This window comes from Aquarana catesbeiana, linkage group LG06, assembly GCF_042186555.1.
Source record: "Aquarana catesbeiana isolate 2022-GZ linkage group LG06, ASM4218655v1, whole genome shotgun sequence".
Classification (NCBI taxonomy): Eukaryota; Metazoa; Chordata; class Amphibia; order Anura; family Ranidae; genus Aquarana; species Aquarana catesbeiana.
The window spans coordinates 58,297,323-58,309,666 of record NC_133329.1 but is presented as its reverse complement, the minus strand read 5'-3'; the positions used below and the strand labels follow the sequence as shown (position 1 = coordinate 58,309,666).

The window sequence follows — 12,344 nt, the reverse complement described above, 5'->3', positions numbered from 1 at the left end:
CGCCACAATTCCCTGACGGGGTTTTGTGTTCCTCTGGCCCATTCTAACAGTCCTGCCTAGGTAGCGTGTGGGACACTTAGTGTACAATATAATGCGGCTACAACATATACAAGAATGAATAATTACTTTATATGCTAGCCCTATAGCAAACCAGCTAAGTTACACTAGTTCCTCGTTGCCTTCCTCCTAGGGTGCTAGAATTCTAGAAACCTCTCCGGAATGAGATTTCTGAAACCAAATTACTTTATATGCTAGCCCAAAAATAAATAATTACTTTATATGCTAGCCCAATAACAAACCAGAATGCGGCTACAACATATACAAAAATGCGGCTACAACATATACAAGCATTCCTTTAAGTGGCCAGGTATCCGACTAGATCTCGGGACTTTGTTGAGACCTTATTCCCCCCTCGTATCTGGGAATCCCTCTCATACACTCTTATCCCTGCTTTATGGAGCAGACAGGGCTTATACTCTCAACCCGTCTATGGTTTATGAGTTAGATGTGAGGTTAAGCATAAGCGTCAGACCCCCAAGCTCACAAGCCCTCAGGTTCCCAATCGTGTGAGGTAAGGCGCATTCCGTTGCTTAGTTCGGCAATCCCCTTCTAACTCATACCATCCTTGACAAGGCTCATTCACTTTCTCAACAAGACAGACAAGACAAACACAGATAACAAAAACAAACAAATAATTCCAGCAATATAAACGAAAATATGCAGTAATTCTAGACTCACCACTACAGAGGCTGGTGTTTTAAAACCAGGAGAACCGTAACTGACAGAACGGATAGGCACAAATCAGGGGAGCACAGAATATAAGAAAAATAAAGCTTTTTCTTACCTGCGCAGGTTTTTTTTTGATCTGTGATTCCCGGAGTGCCTGTCTTTTGGTTCCGTCAGCGTAGCTCATCCACCTCTTGTAGTATCATCGGTGAGTCCCTGTTCGGGCGCCAAAATGTTAAATGCAACTGTTAAATAAGTTGCTTATAGTTTATATTGCTTTGCCAAATTATTGCTTCATATAGGAATTAAGACACAGAGTCAGAAATCCGTGTATCAGTTCTTGAGCATAATGGACTGCTGCTCTTTAATCTTTCCAAGGCCTTTTATACAAACAATAGCATTAGCACAACCCCCCCACACAGGGCAAGGGTAAACAACAACAGGAGTCACCTGGGCTACGAACACAAGCTTCAACACCATGGCAATACAGTTACAAGAAAACAAAAGCAGAGTTTAACAGCCAAAAAGTTACATTCGAAACAGATTTACATGTAGTCATCATATTAAGTGAGAAAATTAAATCCCTGACCTTATCACAGCAAACCTTCTGGCAATGGCACGTATTGATGTGCCATCCCGGTGGAGTTGGACTGCCTGTGCAACCTCTATAGGGTCCAGGTATCGCCTCATGCTACCAGTAGTGACACTGACCCTAGCCGAATGCAAAGCTAGTGAAAAACAGTCAGAAGAGACGAGTAGGGAAAAAAAGTCAGTGGCCTCCACCTGTAAAACCATTCCTGTTTTGGAGGTCGTCTCATTGTTGCCCATCTAGTGCACCTATTGTTAATTTCATTAACACCAAAGCACCTGACACTAATTAACCACCCCCTCTGCTACTCAACCAGATCAATATCCCAGGAGTTTAATTGACTTAATGCTATACTCTAATTAATAAGTGTTACTTAAATTTTTTTGGAGCCGTGTATGTAATATTTGGGGTTTCTAAGTAATTCTCTCACTCTATAGTGTGTGTGTGTGTGTGTGTGTGTATTTTTTTTTATTATATATATATATTTTATATTTCAAACAAAGCTGATTATAGGAGTGTTGAACTGGTGTAGGTGGAGAGAAGACAGGGAGTGACCTCTAGATCCACCCACCCATGCTAAGATTAGGTACACCTCAAAGTTCTAACAGTCTCATGTTACAGGCATCTGGGAAGGGTGAGGAAGATATTGAGATTGCACATAGAGTTCAGACAGATGTCGATCACAGCAGCAGATAATATTTTGTGCACACAACACTCAAGACATGAAGAAGAAAGATGGTTGTTTATTGAAACAAGACAGAGCTTTGGTTGGGACTGTTGCCAGTGACACTGCCCTCGCTACAGGTGAAAAGGCACGTCGTGTATATAGCACAGTAAAGACACCGTGTTAGGCACTGTACACTGTTTCTTAGATGCCCTTGACTGATCTAACTCTAGGGGAGCCAAACACAGAACGAACAGGTAGCATGTAGTTTGCTAACAGGGAATTCCCCTTCTGACATTTAAATGGCTGGCCTCCTAGCCTGTCCTCCACATAGACCACACTGAGCATTTGCATCCCCTCACTGTGATTGTGTTATACCAGGCCGGTGATTAACTGCATCCGGAGAACGAACTATCTGTGCTCCCAACCAGCAACCAGTTTGCCCCTTTAAAGTTTTAAGTGCAGTGTGGGTCAAGTGGTCACAATAGGTAATAAATGAGCTGCTCTGGGCTAAAAGCCAATCGCGAGGATTATATTGTCATTGAAGAGCTAAATTTTATAGACACTACTGAGTAAAACATAGCTGTCTATGGAGGAGATTTTCATTGTTTTACCTAGATGGGCCCTTTAATTACAGGAAGGTCGCTCTTGGAATGTAGCCCAGGGGTGGGGGGAGGAGTCACAGCTTAAAAAGACATTTTGAGGTCACAGCAGTTGGGGCCATGGGACAGTAGGGGACAGAGAGGAACAAAGGCGGCTAGATAAACAAAAGGGGAGGAGCCATTAGATTCATGCATCTTCATCTTTCCCTGAAAGTGCCTTGGTGGAAAGACCCAGCAGGCCTGTCGCGGTGCCAAAGAGGTTGAGGGGAGTGGAGCCATCGGTGATGAGCGTGGAATGGATCCCCAGACCCTTCAGAAGCTTAACCTGAGGAGAGAAAGGGTGAGTTGGTAAATGGAGAACACAAAGATGGAGGGTGCAGGAGTAAGGGTGGAAGGAGATGGAAGCCACAAACCAAGACGTGGGGACAGAAAGAAGGATGAAAGGGATTGGAGCCTAGAAATCAAGATGGAGGCAGGAGAAAAAAATGGAAGGCAATGGAGGCCAGAAACAAAGATAGGATAGGCGGAAAGAAAGAAAGAGATTAGGTCAGAAACCAAGCTGGATGGCAGGTGGAAAGATGGAAAGAGGCAAGTTCATAATCAAGATGGTGGCAGAAGGAAGGAAGGGGCAAGGTCATTATCCAGATAGGGGGCAGGAGGAAGGATAGAAGGAGACGGAGGCCAGAAACCATGATGGAGGGCAAAAGATGAGATGGGGAGGGCTGTAATGAGATGGAGGACAGAAAGAAATATGGGGTAGGAGGAAAGAAGGAAGTAGAGGGGGACAGAAACCAAGATGAGTGGTAGGAGGAACGAGGCAAGGTCATAATCAAGATGGGGGGGTAGGAGGAAGGACAGAAGGAGACAGAGGCCAGAAACCATGATGGAGGGCAAAATGAAAGATGGTGAGGGATGGAAGGAGATGAGGCCAGAAACCATGATGGAGGGCAGAAGAAAAGTTTGGGGGATGGAAGGAGATGGAAGTTAGAAAACAAGGTGGAGGGCAAGAGGAAATATGGAAGGAGGTGATGTCAGAAACCTAGATTGGAGGCAGGATAGAAGGAGACAGAGGCCAAAAACCCAAATGGAGGGCAGAAGAAAAGATGGGAGGTCAAAAACTAAGATGGAGGGCAGGAGGAAAGACAGAAAGTGAAACAGGCCAGAAACCAAGATGGGAAGTAGGAGGAAAGATGGAAGGAGATGGGAGGCCAGAAACCAAGATAGAGAGGCTGATGGAAGGTACAAAAAACTGGAACAGAAGATAAAACGAAGAAAGTGGGAGGCAGAAAAATTGGGCACAACAAAAACAGAGAGCTGACATGTAGACAAAAAGGTAAAAAGAAAAAAAAAAAAAAAAAGAAGAAGAATCTAGGACAGAGATACACCATAAATACAGAAAAATGGTGAAAACAGAACATGACATGTTGGAATAAATAAGACATTGTTTTACTAAGCAGTGTATTTGTTTTCATAGCTAACCTTATATCATTGTGCTCATCAGAGTTTTAATAGACTAGCTAACTATGGGAATAGCCAAGTTAATACATATGCAATAAATAGAGGGAATCCGTTACCACCCCGAATATTATTTATTGTACGAATTACTTCACAACATCAATTATGGTTGACAGAGGTTAAGCGAACCAGTTGTAGTCAACCTTGTCATGGATAGGTCTACTTAAAGAGGAACATGTAGGGGGTTCTGTTATTTCATACAGTTATGTACACTCCAAGGTCACGAGAAATTATGAAAAAAAATCTATTTGTCCTATGTCAGACTGCACAGTTACAAGATTAAAAGATAAAATATTCAAATTCTTGCATAAGCATGGACATGGCTGGTTCTCTTTTCTGATGAGCAACAAAGATGGAGAAATAACAACAAAACTCAGATGGAGGGTAAAAAATTAAAAAATTGGGGAAAAAAAAAAAAAATGAAGGGAGTCAGAGAATTTGTCAGAGATTGCAACAAAATATGGCTGTAGTTCAGTCACCTGTAGCTCCGGTCCGGCCAACGCGATGTCCCTAATTGTATCCGGTCCAATGGCTTCCATCATTCCCTTGAACTTCTTCACGGCGATTTCAGCCACCTCCATCTCCTTCTGAATCTCCAGCTTATTCTTCTCCTGCAAGTATTTCAGCTCCTCGGCACGGGCCTGGCGCAAACGCTGCAGCTCCGCCTCCTGCATGCCGCACACAAATGGAGATAAAGGTCAAGCTTCAGCCATGTTAAAAAAAAAAAAATCTTTCCGCCCACCGCGTCCCAAGAGGGCGCTCCACTCACCGTTTCGATGCCCAGAGCCTCGGCCCGCAGTTTGGCTTGCAGCACGGCTCCTTCGCCTTCAATCTTCGCTGCTTCCGCCTTGGACTGGGCTTCAGCCTTGGCCGCCCCTGTGCTCTCCACCCCCGTGCTGGTAACAAGAGGACAAAAAGTCATCACCTCTGTTTGACATCCAAGCCCAAGAAAGCCAAACCCAACCCTTTTCTGTCCAATCAAAACATATGATTTATAGTATGCTTCTAACTGCTGGGTACATGTGTACAAAATTACATTTTTGCCTCTTTGTGCAGCCATTCCTCCTACCCAGCACACCATAGCTGGAGTGGGAATCAAAGCCATCAATAAGGGTCTTTGACACACCTGGGTGTGTAGGCAGGTGCAGTTAGCTTGGAGTCGTCTTATGCGAGCAGTGATAAGCCTGGGACTGAATGTGTCAGAACTGGGCAGATCTATGGAAGGGACATTGTGAGCGAATGGTATACGAATGAGGGCACCTTGATTATACTCGGTGAAGAAAGCTGAATGCTGCGTACATACGGGGGAAGGTGGTCCCATCTCTCTGGTGCTCCCAAGGCGAGGGGAAGCAAGGAGAAGTTGTCTTAAGACCATATGCTGTTGTTCCATGCCTAAATGTCAGCTACAGAATGCCTGCTCCAGTGTTTGACATTCCACAACCAAAGAATTCTTTCAGAATGTCAAATGTGATGTCAGATGTCATGGCCATCTTTGAGGAGTTCTAGTAAAGTGCATTAAATGCATTTCATGAATATGAAGGCCTACAGCTGGGAAATTTAATGAGCGGGCCTACAGCCAGGACCTTCACACAGTATGGCAGAGGGAACGAACCATCAGCAACAGGTGAATTGTTAATAAAATTACCACATCTCAGGGAATAAGCGTACAGTGCCACATCCCAAATACTGCAGAGACAACATATGAAGGATCACCTTCAACAGGTCTTTTTTTTTTTTTTCTAAGCAGGAACGTGGGAGAATGCAGTTCTGGCACCTCCAGCACCGAATGTGGCAAGGGATGCTGGAGGGTCTATTGATGTTGGCTGCCGGGAGATCTAGAGTTGCTGGAGGGGGATCGATTATTGCTAGGGGTGGGTCTTCTGTTGCTGGAGGGGCAATCATTGCTGGCAGGGATCTACTGCTGAGGGAGGGGTCTATTGAAGCTGGCCGCTGGAGGGACTATTGATGCTGACTGTCGGGAATCCGTTGTTGCTGGAGTGGATCTATTGTTGCTGGGGTGGATCTATTGTTGCTAGCTACAGGGGATCCATTTTACTGCTTTTCTTGTTCATTAACAAATTCCATCCATATTACGTAGCACCACAAAATGATACTTGGTTCTGTATTCTCTAAAAAGGGTGGTACTGGTTGGTGGGTTGGGGGTGGAACCAAAGGACGGTGCTCAGAGGTGGATAGGGGCAGAGCCAAGGGGTGACTTGGAAGGGAGGAGATCCTGCACCTATTGTCTGAAAAAGCCCTGACCTTCAAAAGATAAAAAGGGACATTGTAAAGGCTCATTAAAAAAAATATATATATATACATGTTATACTTACCTCCTCTGTGCAGTTGGTTTTGTACCAACTTACCTCCTCTTCTCGGGTCCCTCCCTCCTTTGAGTGCCCCTCAGCCAGCAGCTTGCTACAGGGGGCACCCAAGCCGAGTCAGAGCTCCGTGTATTCATTCAGACACGGAGCCCTGACCTGGTCCCACCCCCTCTCTCCCCCGATTGGCTGACTGATAGCCGTGGGAGCCAATGACGCCGCTGTTCTGTCTCAGCCAATCAGGGGGGAGTATCCTGCATGGCTGAGGGAATCGTGGACATCGCTGAAGAGAGAAGGGGCTCAGGTAGGTAATTAAGGGGGGGCTGCTAAACACAGAATTTTTTTTTTTTATCTTAATGCATAGACTGCATTAGGATTAAAAGACATTCTGCCTTTACAACTCCTTTAGGGCACCATACTGAAATCCACAACATAGATAAAATAAAGTATTTTTTAAATTCCATAAAAGCGGATGTATACCCGCACAAAAAAAAATAAATATATAAAAACCTGTAAGGCAAAGGCATAATGAGCTAGTATGCAACGCATACTAGCTCATTATGAAATACTCACCTTATAATGAAGTGCCGTCATCACCTCCCTGTCACCGCTGAGGGAGCTGACATTTTCCCTCTGCGTTTTTTCCGGGTTCGCTGCTCCGGCTCTTTGAGTTGCCGGAGCCACGATGACGTCACTCCCGCACGGGAGTTTTTTTTTTCTCCGGCAGCATCCGCCGGACTTTCAGAGCCCATGCACCGCCGACGTCAGCGACTGCATGCAAGGTGAATAATCTCCTAAACCATACAGAATTAGGAGATATTCATTTTACCTACAGGTAAGCCTTATTATAGGCTTACTTGTAGGTAAAAATCACCTACAGGGATATACAACCACTTTAAAAACAGACGCTGGAATATTGCATAACCACCACATAAAAATGACATGTGTAATAATACACCAAATATTAAAATCAGTACAAATGCGTGAACGGTAGTGTGTCCCGCTGGTGAGTGAAGATGCGTTTCACAGTCCACAGCTGCTTCATCAGGGACACCGCGGGAATATCGGAAAAGTTGACAGTACAAATATCACAAATTGGGTCCCTTGTATGTGTATGTATGGTTACAGGGGTTGGCTGGTTTATGTAGATGTATGGTTGAGTGAATCAGTTGAGGGAGTGCTAAATAGTTGTTAAAAGGATATGGGTGGTTTGTGGCGCTGTGTGTGGTGTATGTGTGTCTCCTGGGGCCCATCCTAGTTCGTTACAGGAATGTTCGTTGGTGGTGGTGGTGGTGGGGGGCGGTTTTGGGTCGCTCATCCCCATTCCTCCTAAAAATTCCATTCCGATTTGTTTAATAGTTCAGACGCTAGATTACTATACTTAATACATTTTTTTTGTAGCTGAGCTTGTGTGGCCGACTGTGGTCCTCGCTTCTCCTCTGTTTGGTCCAGTGTCCGGCTTGCCTTATGCCATATTGGGGGGATTGGTTGTCAGATCCTGTGTATGACATCCTCTCAGGAGCTAGAGGTTGTTAAACTTATGTCAGATGTTCTGGTAAGCCTAATGACCGTTCTATTATGATGTATTCTGTTATATCCGATTTGTGTTAATGTTTGTACTGTCAAATCCCCTTTCAAAATTTCCTGATATTCCTGCGGAAATCCCTGATGAAGCCGTTGTGGACCGCGAAACGCGTCTTCACTTACCAGCGGGACACACTACTATTCACGCGTTTGCACGGATTTTAGTTTTTAGTGTATTATTACACATGTACTTTTTACGTGGTGGTTATGTAATATTCCACTGTCTGTTTGAATGGAATTTAATAAATACATTTTATCGGTGTAGTGGATTTCAGGTGCCTTAAGACCCCCTTTCACACTGAGGCGTTTTTCAAGCGTTTCAGCGCTAAAAATAGGGCCTGTAAAGCACCTGAAAAGTTTCTCTCATGCCTCCCCAGTGTGAAAGCCCGAATGCTCTTCACACTGGGGCGGTGCGCTTGCGGGATGGGAAAAAAAAAGTCCTGCAAGCTGTATCTTTGGGGCGGTGTAGGAGTGCTGTATACAGCGCTCCTACACCGCCCCTGCTCACTGAAATGAATGGGCAGCATTTCCGAAGCTCCTGAAAAGCGCTTCCGAAGAAAGGGCGATTTGAACTCTTCGGCTGCTAGCAGGGGGGGGTTAAAAGTGCCCCGCTAGCAACCGAAAAGCGCCGCTAAAATGTCGCCAAAACTAGCCGCTAATGTACCCGCCATCCCAATGTGAAAGTACCCTTCAAGTCCCTTCATCTTTAAAGGGGATCCTTCATATGTTGTCTCAACAGGCAGATGGTTGTCCTATCTAACAAGAAGCCAGAAGGGGACTTGCATAATTTGTCCCCAACATCAAACCAATCACAAGCCCCCCTTACAGATGGAAACTTCCAAAACTTCCTGTTCCGGTCTCATGGTGCATATTTACACACTGCTCTACAGAAGCAAAAAAATGATGAAAAATGATAAAAAAGATGAAAAATAATATATTTTACTGTGTAATACACTCTTCTATTCTTAGATATCAATAGCACATCGAACAGGCATTGTGGAAGTGTTTAGCTTTCCTTGTGCTGTGCAACAGCCACTAGGTGGCACTGTGCTGAAATTTTGCTTTTTTGTTCTATATACCACTAGGTAGCGCTGTGCTGAAATTTTGCTTTTTTGTTCTATATACCACTAGGTAGCGCTGTGATTGGGTTTTTCTCTCTGTCATTCTATGCAGCACCCACTAGGTGGCAGTGTGTGCGTTTTTTTTTTTTTCTTTGTTCTGTGCAGTGCTCTGCGGTTGTGCTTTGCTCTTGTTCTAATGCAGTCCTTGCAGATTCCTCCTTCCCAGCACACCATAGTTGAGGCAGGAATCAAAAGCCATAAAAAAAAAAAAAAAAAAGGTATTCAAAACACACATTGGGTGGGAACACCCATGACACCCAGGTGTGCAGGAGCAGAGCGCGGAAATGTCACTACAGGCTCCACCAATGGCTACAATAAATTCTCAAGGACTGACTCTTTAACACGATTATGTATTTTAGATATAGCGCCATCAAAGTTACACAGCGCTTTTAGATGGCACAATCGTCTAAAACCTGATGCCTGCGCAGTTCTTGGTTGTGTTTACAAATGTTTGACACATAGCAGCCCCTGCTGCTTCCTCGTACCTCGTGAATTGCTACAACGTTACAATGTACAGTCTAATCACAGAGTGGAGAGGAGACTGAGGAAATGCTCCATCCTACCTGAAAAAAAAAAAAAGACTCATAGCCATCATCGCAGCCTAGGCAAGGTCACTGACTGGTAGGACCGATATTAAAGCGGACCTTTAGTAATTTTTTCATCTTTCCATCTATTAAATCTTCTGCCTTTGTTGTTTTAACTTTGGATAGTAAAACTTTTTTTTCTGCCAGTAAATCCCTTATACAGCCCACTTCCTGTTTCTTGTCTGGTCATCAGCCTAGTCCTAGGACATCATGCACAGCTCTCTCTCTGTCTCACGCTTGTGAAAGTTTATAGATAAAAGGGGATTTTGCGAGCCACAATGGTATATTGCCTCAAATGTGGAAATCACCTAGCTGCCCGCACAGAACACGTTTCATATGCCGTGCAATACAATGTATACAAAAGATATGCTGCGCTAAGGTGAAAATATCAATCTGGAGATTATTAATGCATATGAGGTATACTGAAAATACCGCATAAGCGGCTTATCCAGCCACAGCAAGGCACAAAGGATATATTATATATATATATATATATATATATATATATATATATATATATATATAGAACAAGTGATTTTAAAGTGCAACGTGTAAATAATATACTAGATGTATACCATTAGAATGAGAGTAGCGATTACTGAACTACTACCTGTATATATAATGGATGAAAAAAATCATTTATATAGTCTGAAATTTACTGTGTAAAAAAAAAAAAAAAAATTATAATATATATATATATATATATACACACATATATACACACACACACACACACACACACAGGGGCGTAACTACCACCATAGCGACCCATGCGGGCGCTCTGGGGCCCGCAGCCGAGTGGGGCCCAGTGAGGATAAGAGCACCGCCGGCACAGTCTCAGTCAGCCAGGGGAAGAGAGAGGAAAGGAAGAGGCGAGCTGTCCGTATCAGCAGAGAGCTGAATTGCCCGATGTAAGAGCTTTCATTAGAACTTCCAGTGTTCCCGGGGCTCACATCACATAGCTCCACCTTTTGGCCAGGTGCCTTTGATAGACAGAACGCCGATCCAATGCGGGACATGTGACGTCATCAAAGGCGTCGGGCCAAAAGGTGGGGCTATGTGACGATGAGCCCCGGGAAGACAGGAAATTCAAATGAAAGCTATTACAGCGGGCAATACCGCTCTCTGCTGATCCGGGTGGCTTGCCTCTTCCTCTGCATAGGTGGGGCTGTATGGGGCACAGGCAGACCAGGCTGTATTGGGCACAGGTCACGCTGCATGTGGCACAGGTCACACTGCATTGACACTAGGGCAGCTGTGGGGGGGGTTGTTTGCAGGGGGGCCCCATACAACATTTTGCTATGGGGCCCTGCTATTTCTAGTTACGCCCCTGTGTATATGTGTGTATATATATATATATATATATATATATATATATATATATATATATATATATCAATCATAGTGATAAGTGTAAAATACAACAAAGTGCCAAGTACCACACAATGAGTGTGAATATCAAATCCAAGATGTTTTACATGATTATTAAAGTCCAATATATGAAAGAAATGCACATAAAGTCCATAAAAAAATCCAACGTGCATGCATTAATCTTAGTGCTCAGAATTCCATGCTCAAGTGCCATCCAGTGACCCCCCTGGGACAGCCGCTCACCTCAGAGCGTGCGACTCAGCTGTGAGACGGAGTCTAAACACGCTTATGAGCCATCCCACGGCTCAGTGATGGAATCCAGATACACAGTTTTCAATTTTATATATATACATATATATATATATATATATATATATATATATATATATATATATATATATATATATATATATTTTTTTTTTTTTTTTTGTTTTTGTTTTTGTTTTGTTTTTTTACACGGTAAATTTCAGACTATATAAATTATTTTTTCATCCATTATATATACAGGTAGTAGTTCAGTAACCACTACTCTCATTCTAATGGTATACATCTAGTATATTATTTACACACTGCACCTTAAAATCACTTGTTATATATATATATATATATATATATATATATATATATATATATATATATATATATATATATATCTCCTTTGTGCCTTGCTGTGGCTGGATAAGCCGCTTATGCGGTATTTTCAGCTTTTGAAAGTTTGCAAGGAAGAGAGGAGGGATGACCCCGCTGCTGCTAATAAAGCCTACATTAGCATGTACCATGATAAGAAAGCCAATTATGTTACCGCAGAGAGAAAGTAAGTCATGTTAATGACTTATGAGGGGATTGTAATAGAATGTATAAACAACTGACTCCATCTTAGATTATCTTCCATCTTACATACAGTAGAAGTGAACATTTTGTGTGTGCGAGTTTTGCCATAATCAGCCTAAAAGTTTGCATAGAACCACACCATATGAGATATTGTGGTTAAACCGAATCTGTGTCAGCAAGTCATAAACTATTTCTTGTTATTTAGTCAAGCAGCCTTTGTAAAAACCCTTAGACATGTATTTTTACTGGTATATATATATATATATATATATATATATATATATATATACACTACTGTTGTATTCAATAAAGTCAGAGATCTTATGAACACACTCCAGCTTGTTTCCCCGTGTCTCATGTGGTCTCTCACGGATCCAAGGATCCCGGTGGTCTGCCTGAATTAACCAAGGATGGTTGTCCAGGACCAGAATTCCTT

The 12,344-nt window shown here is 43.2% G+C and overlaps 1 protein-coding gene across 1 annotated transcript in view; it reads right to left on the bottom strand.

Annotated features, from left to right (window-relative positions):
* Positions 1-2,038: 2,038 nt before the first annotated feature.
* The window catches only part of MVP (major vault protein), a gene marked incomplete at its 5' end in the record, with an annotated part of 45,576 nt that continues 35,270 nt past the window's right edge, over positions 2,039-12,344 (bottom strand). Inside the window, 3 exon segments of the mRNA XM_073635989.1 lie at positions 2,039-2,906; positions 4,576-4,764; positions 4,866-4,992. Of these exon segments, the coding sequence (XP_073492090.1) occupies positions 2,769-2,906; positions 4,576-4,764; positions 4,866-4,992 (454 nt within the window).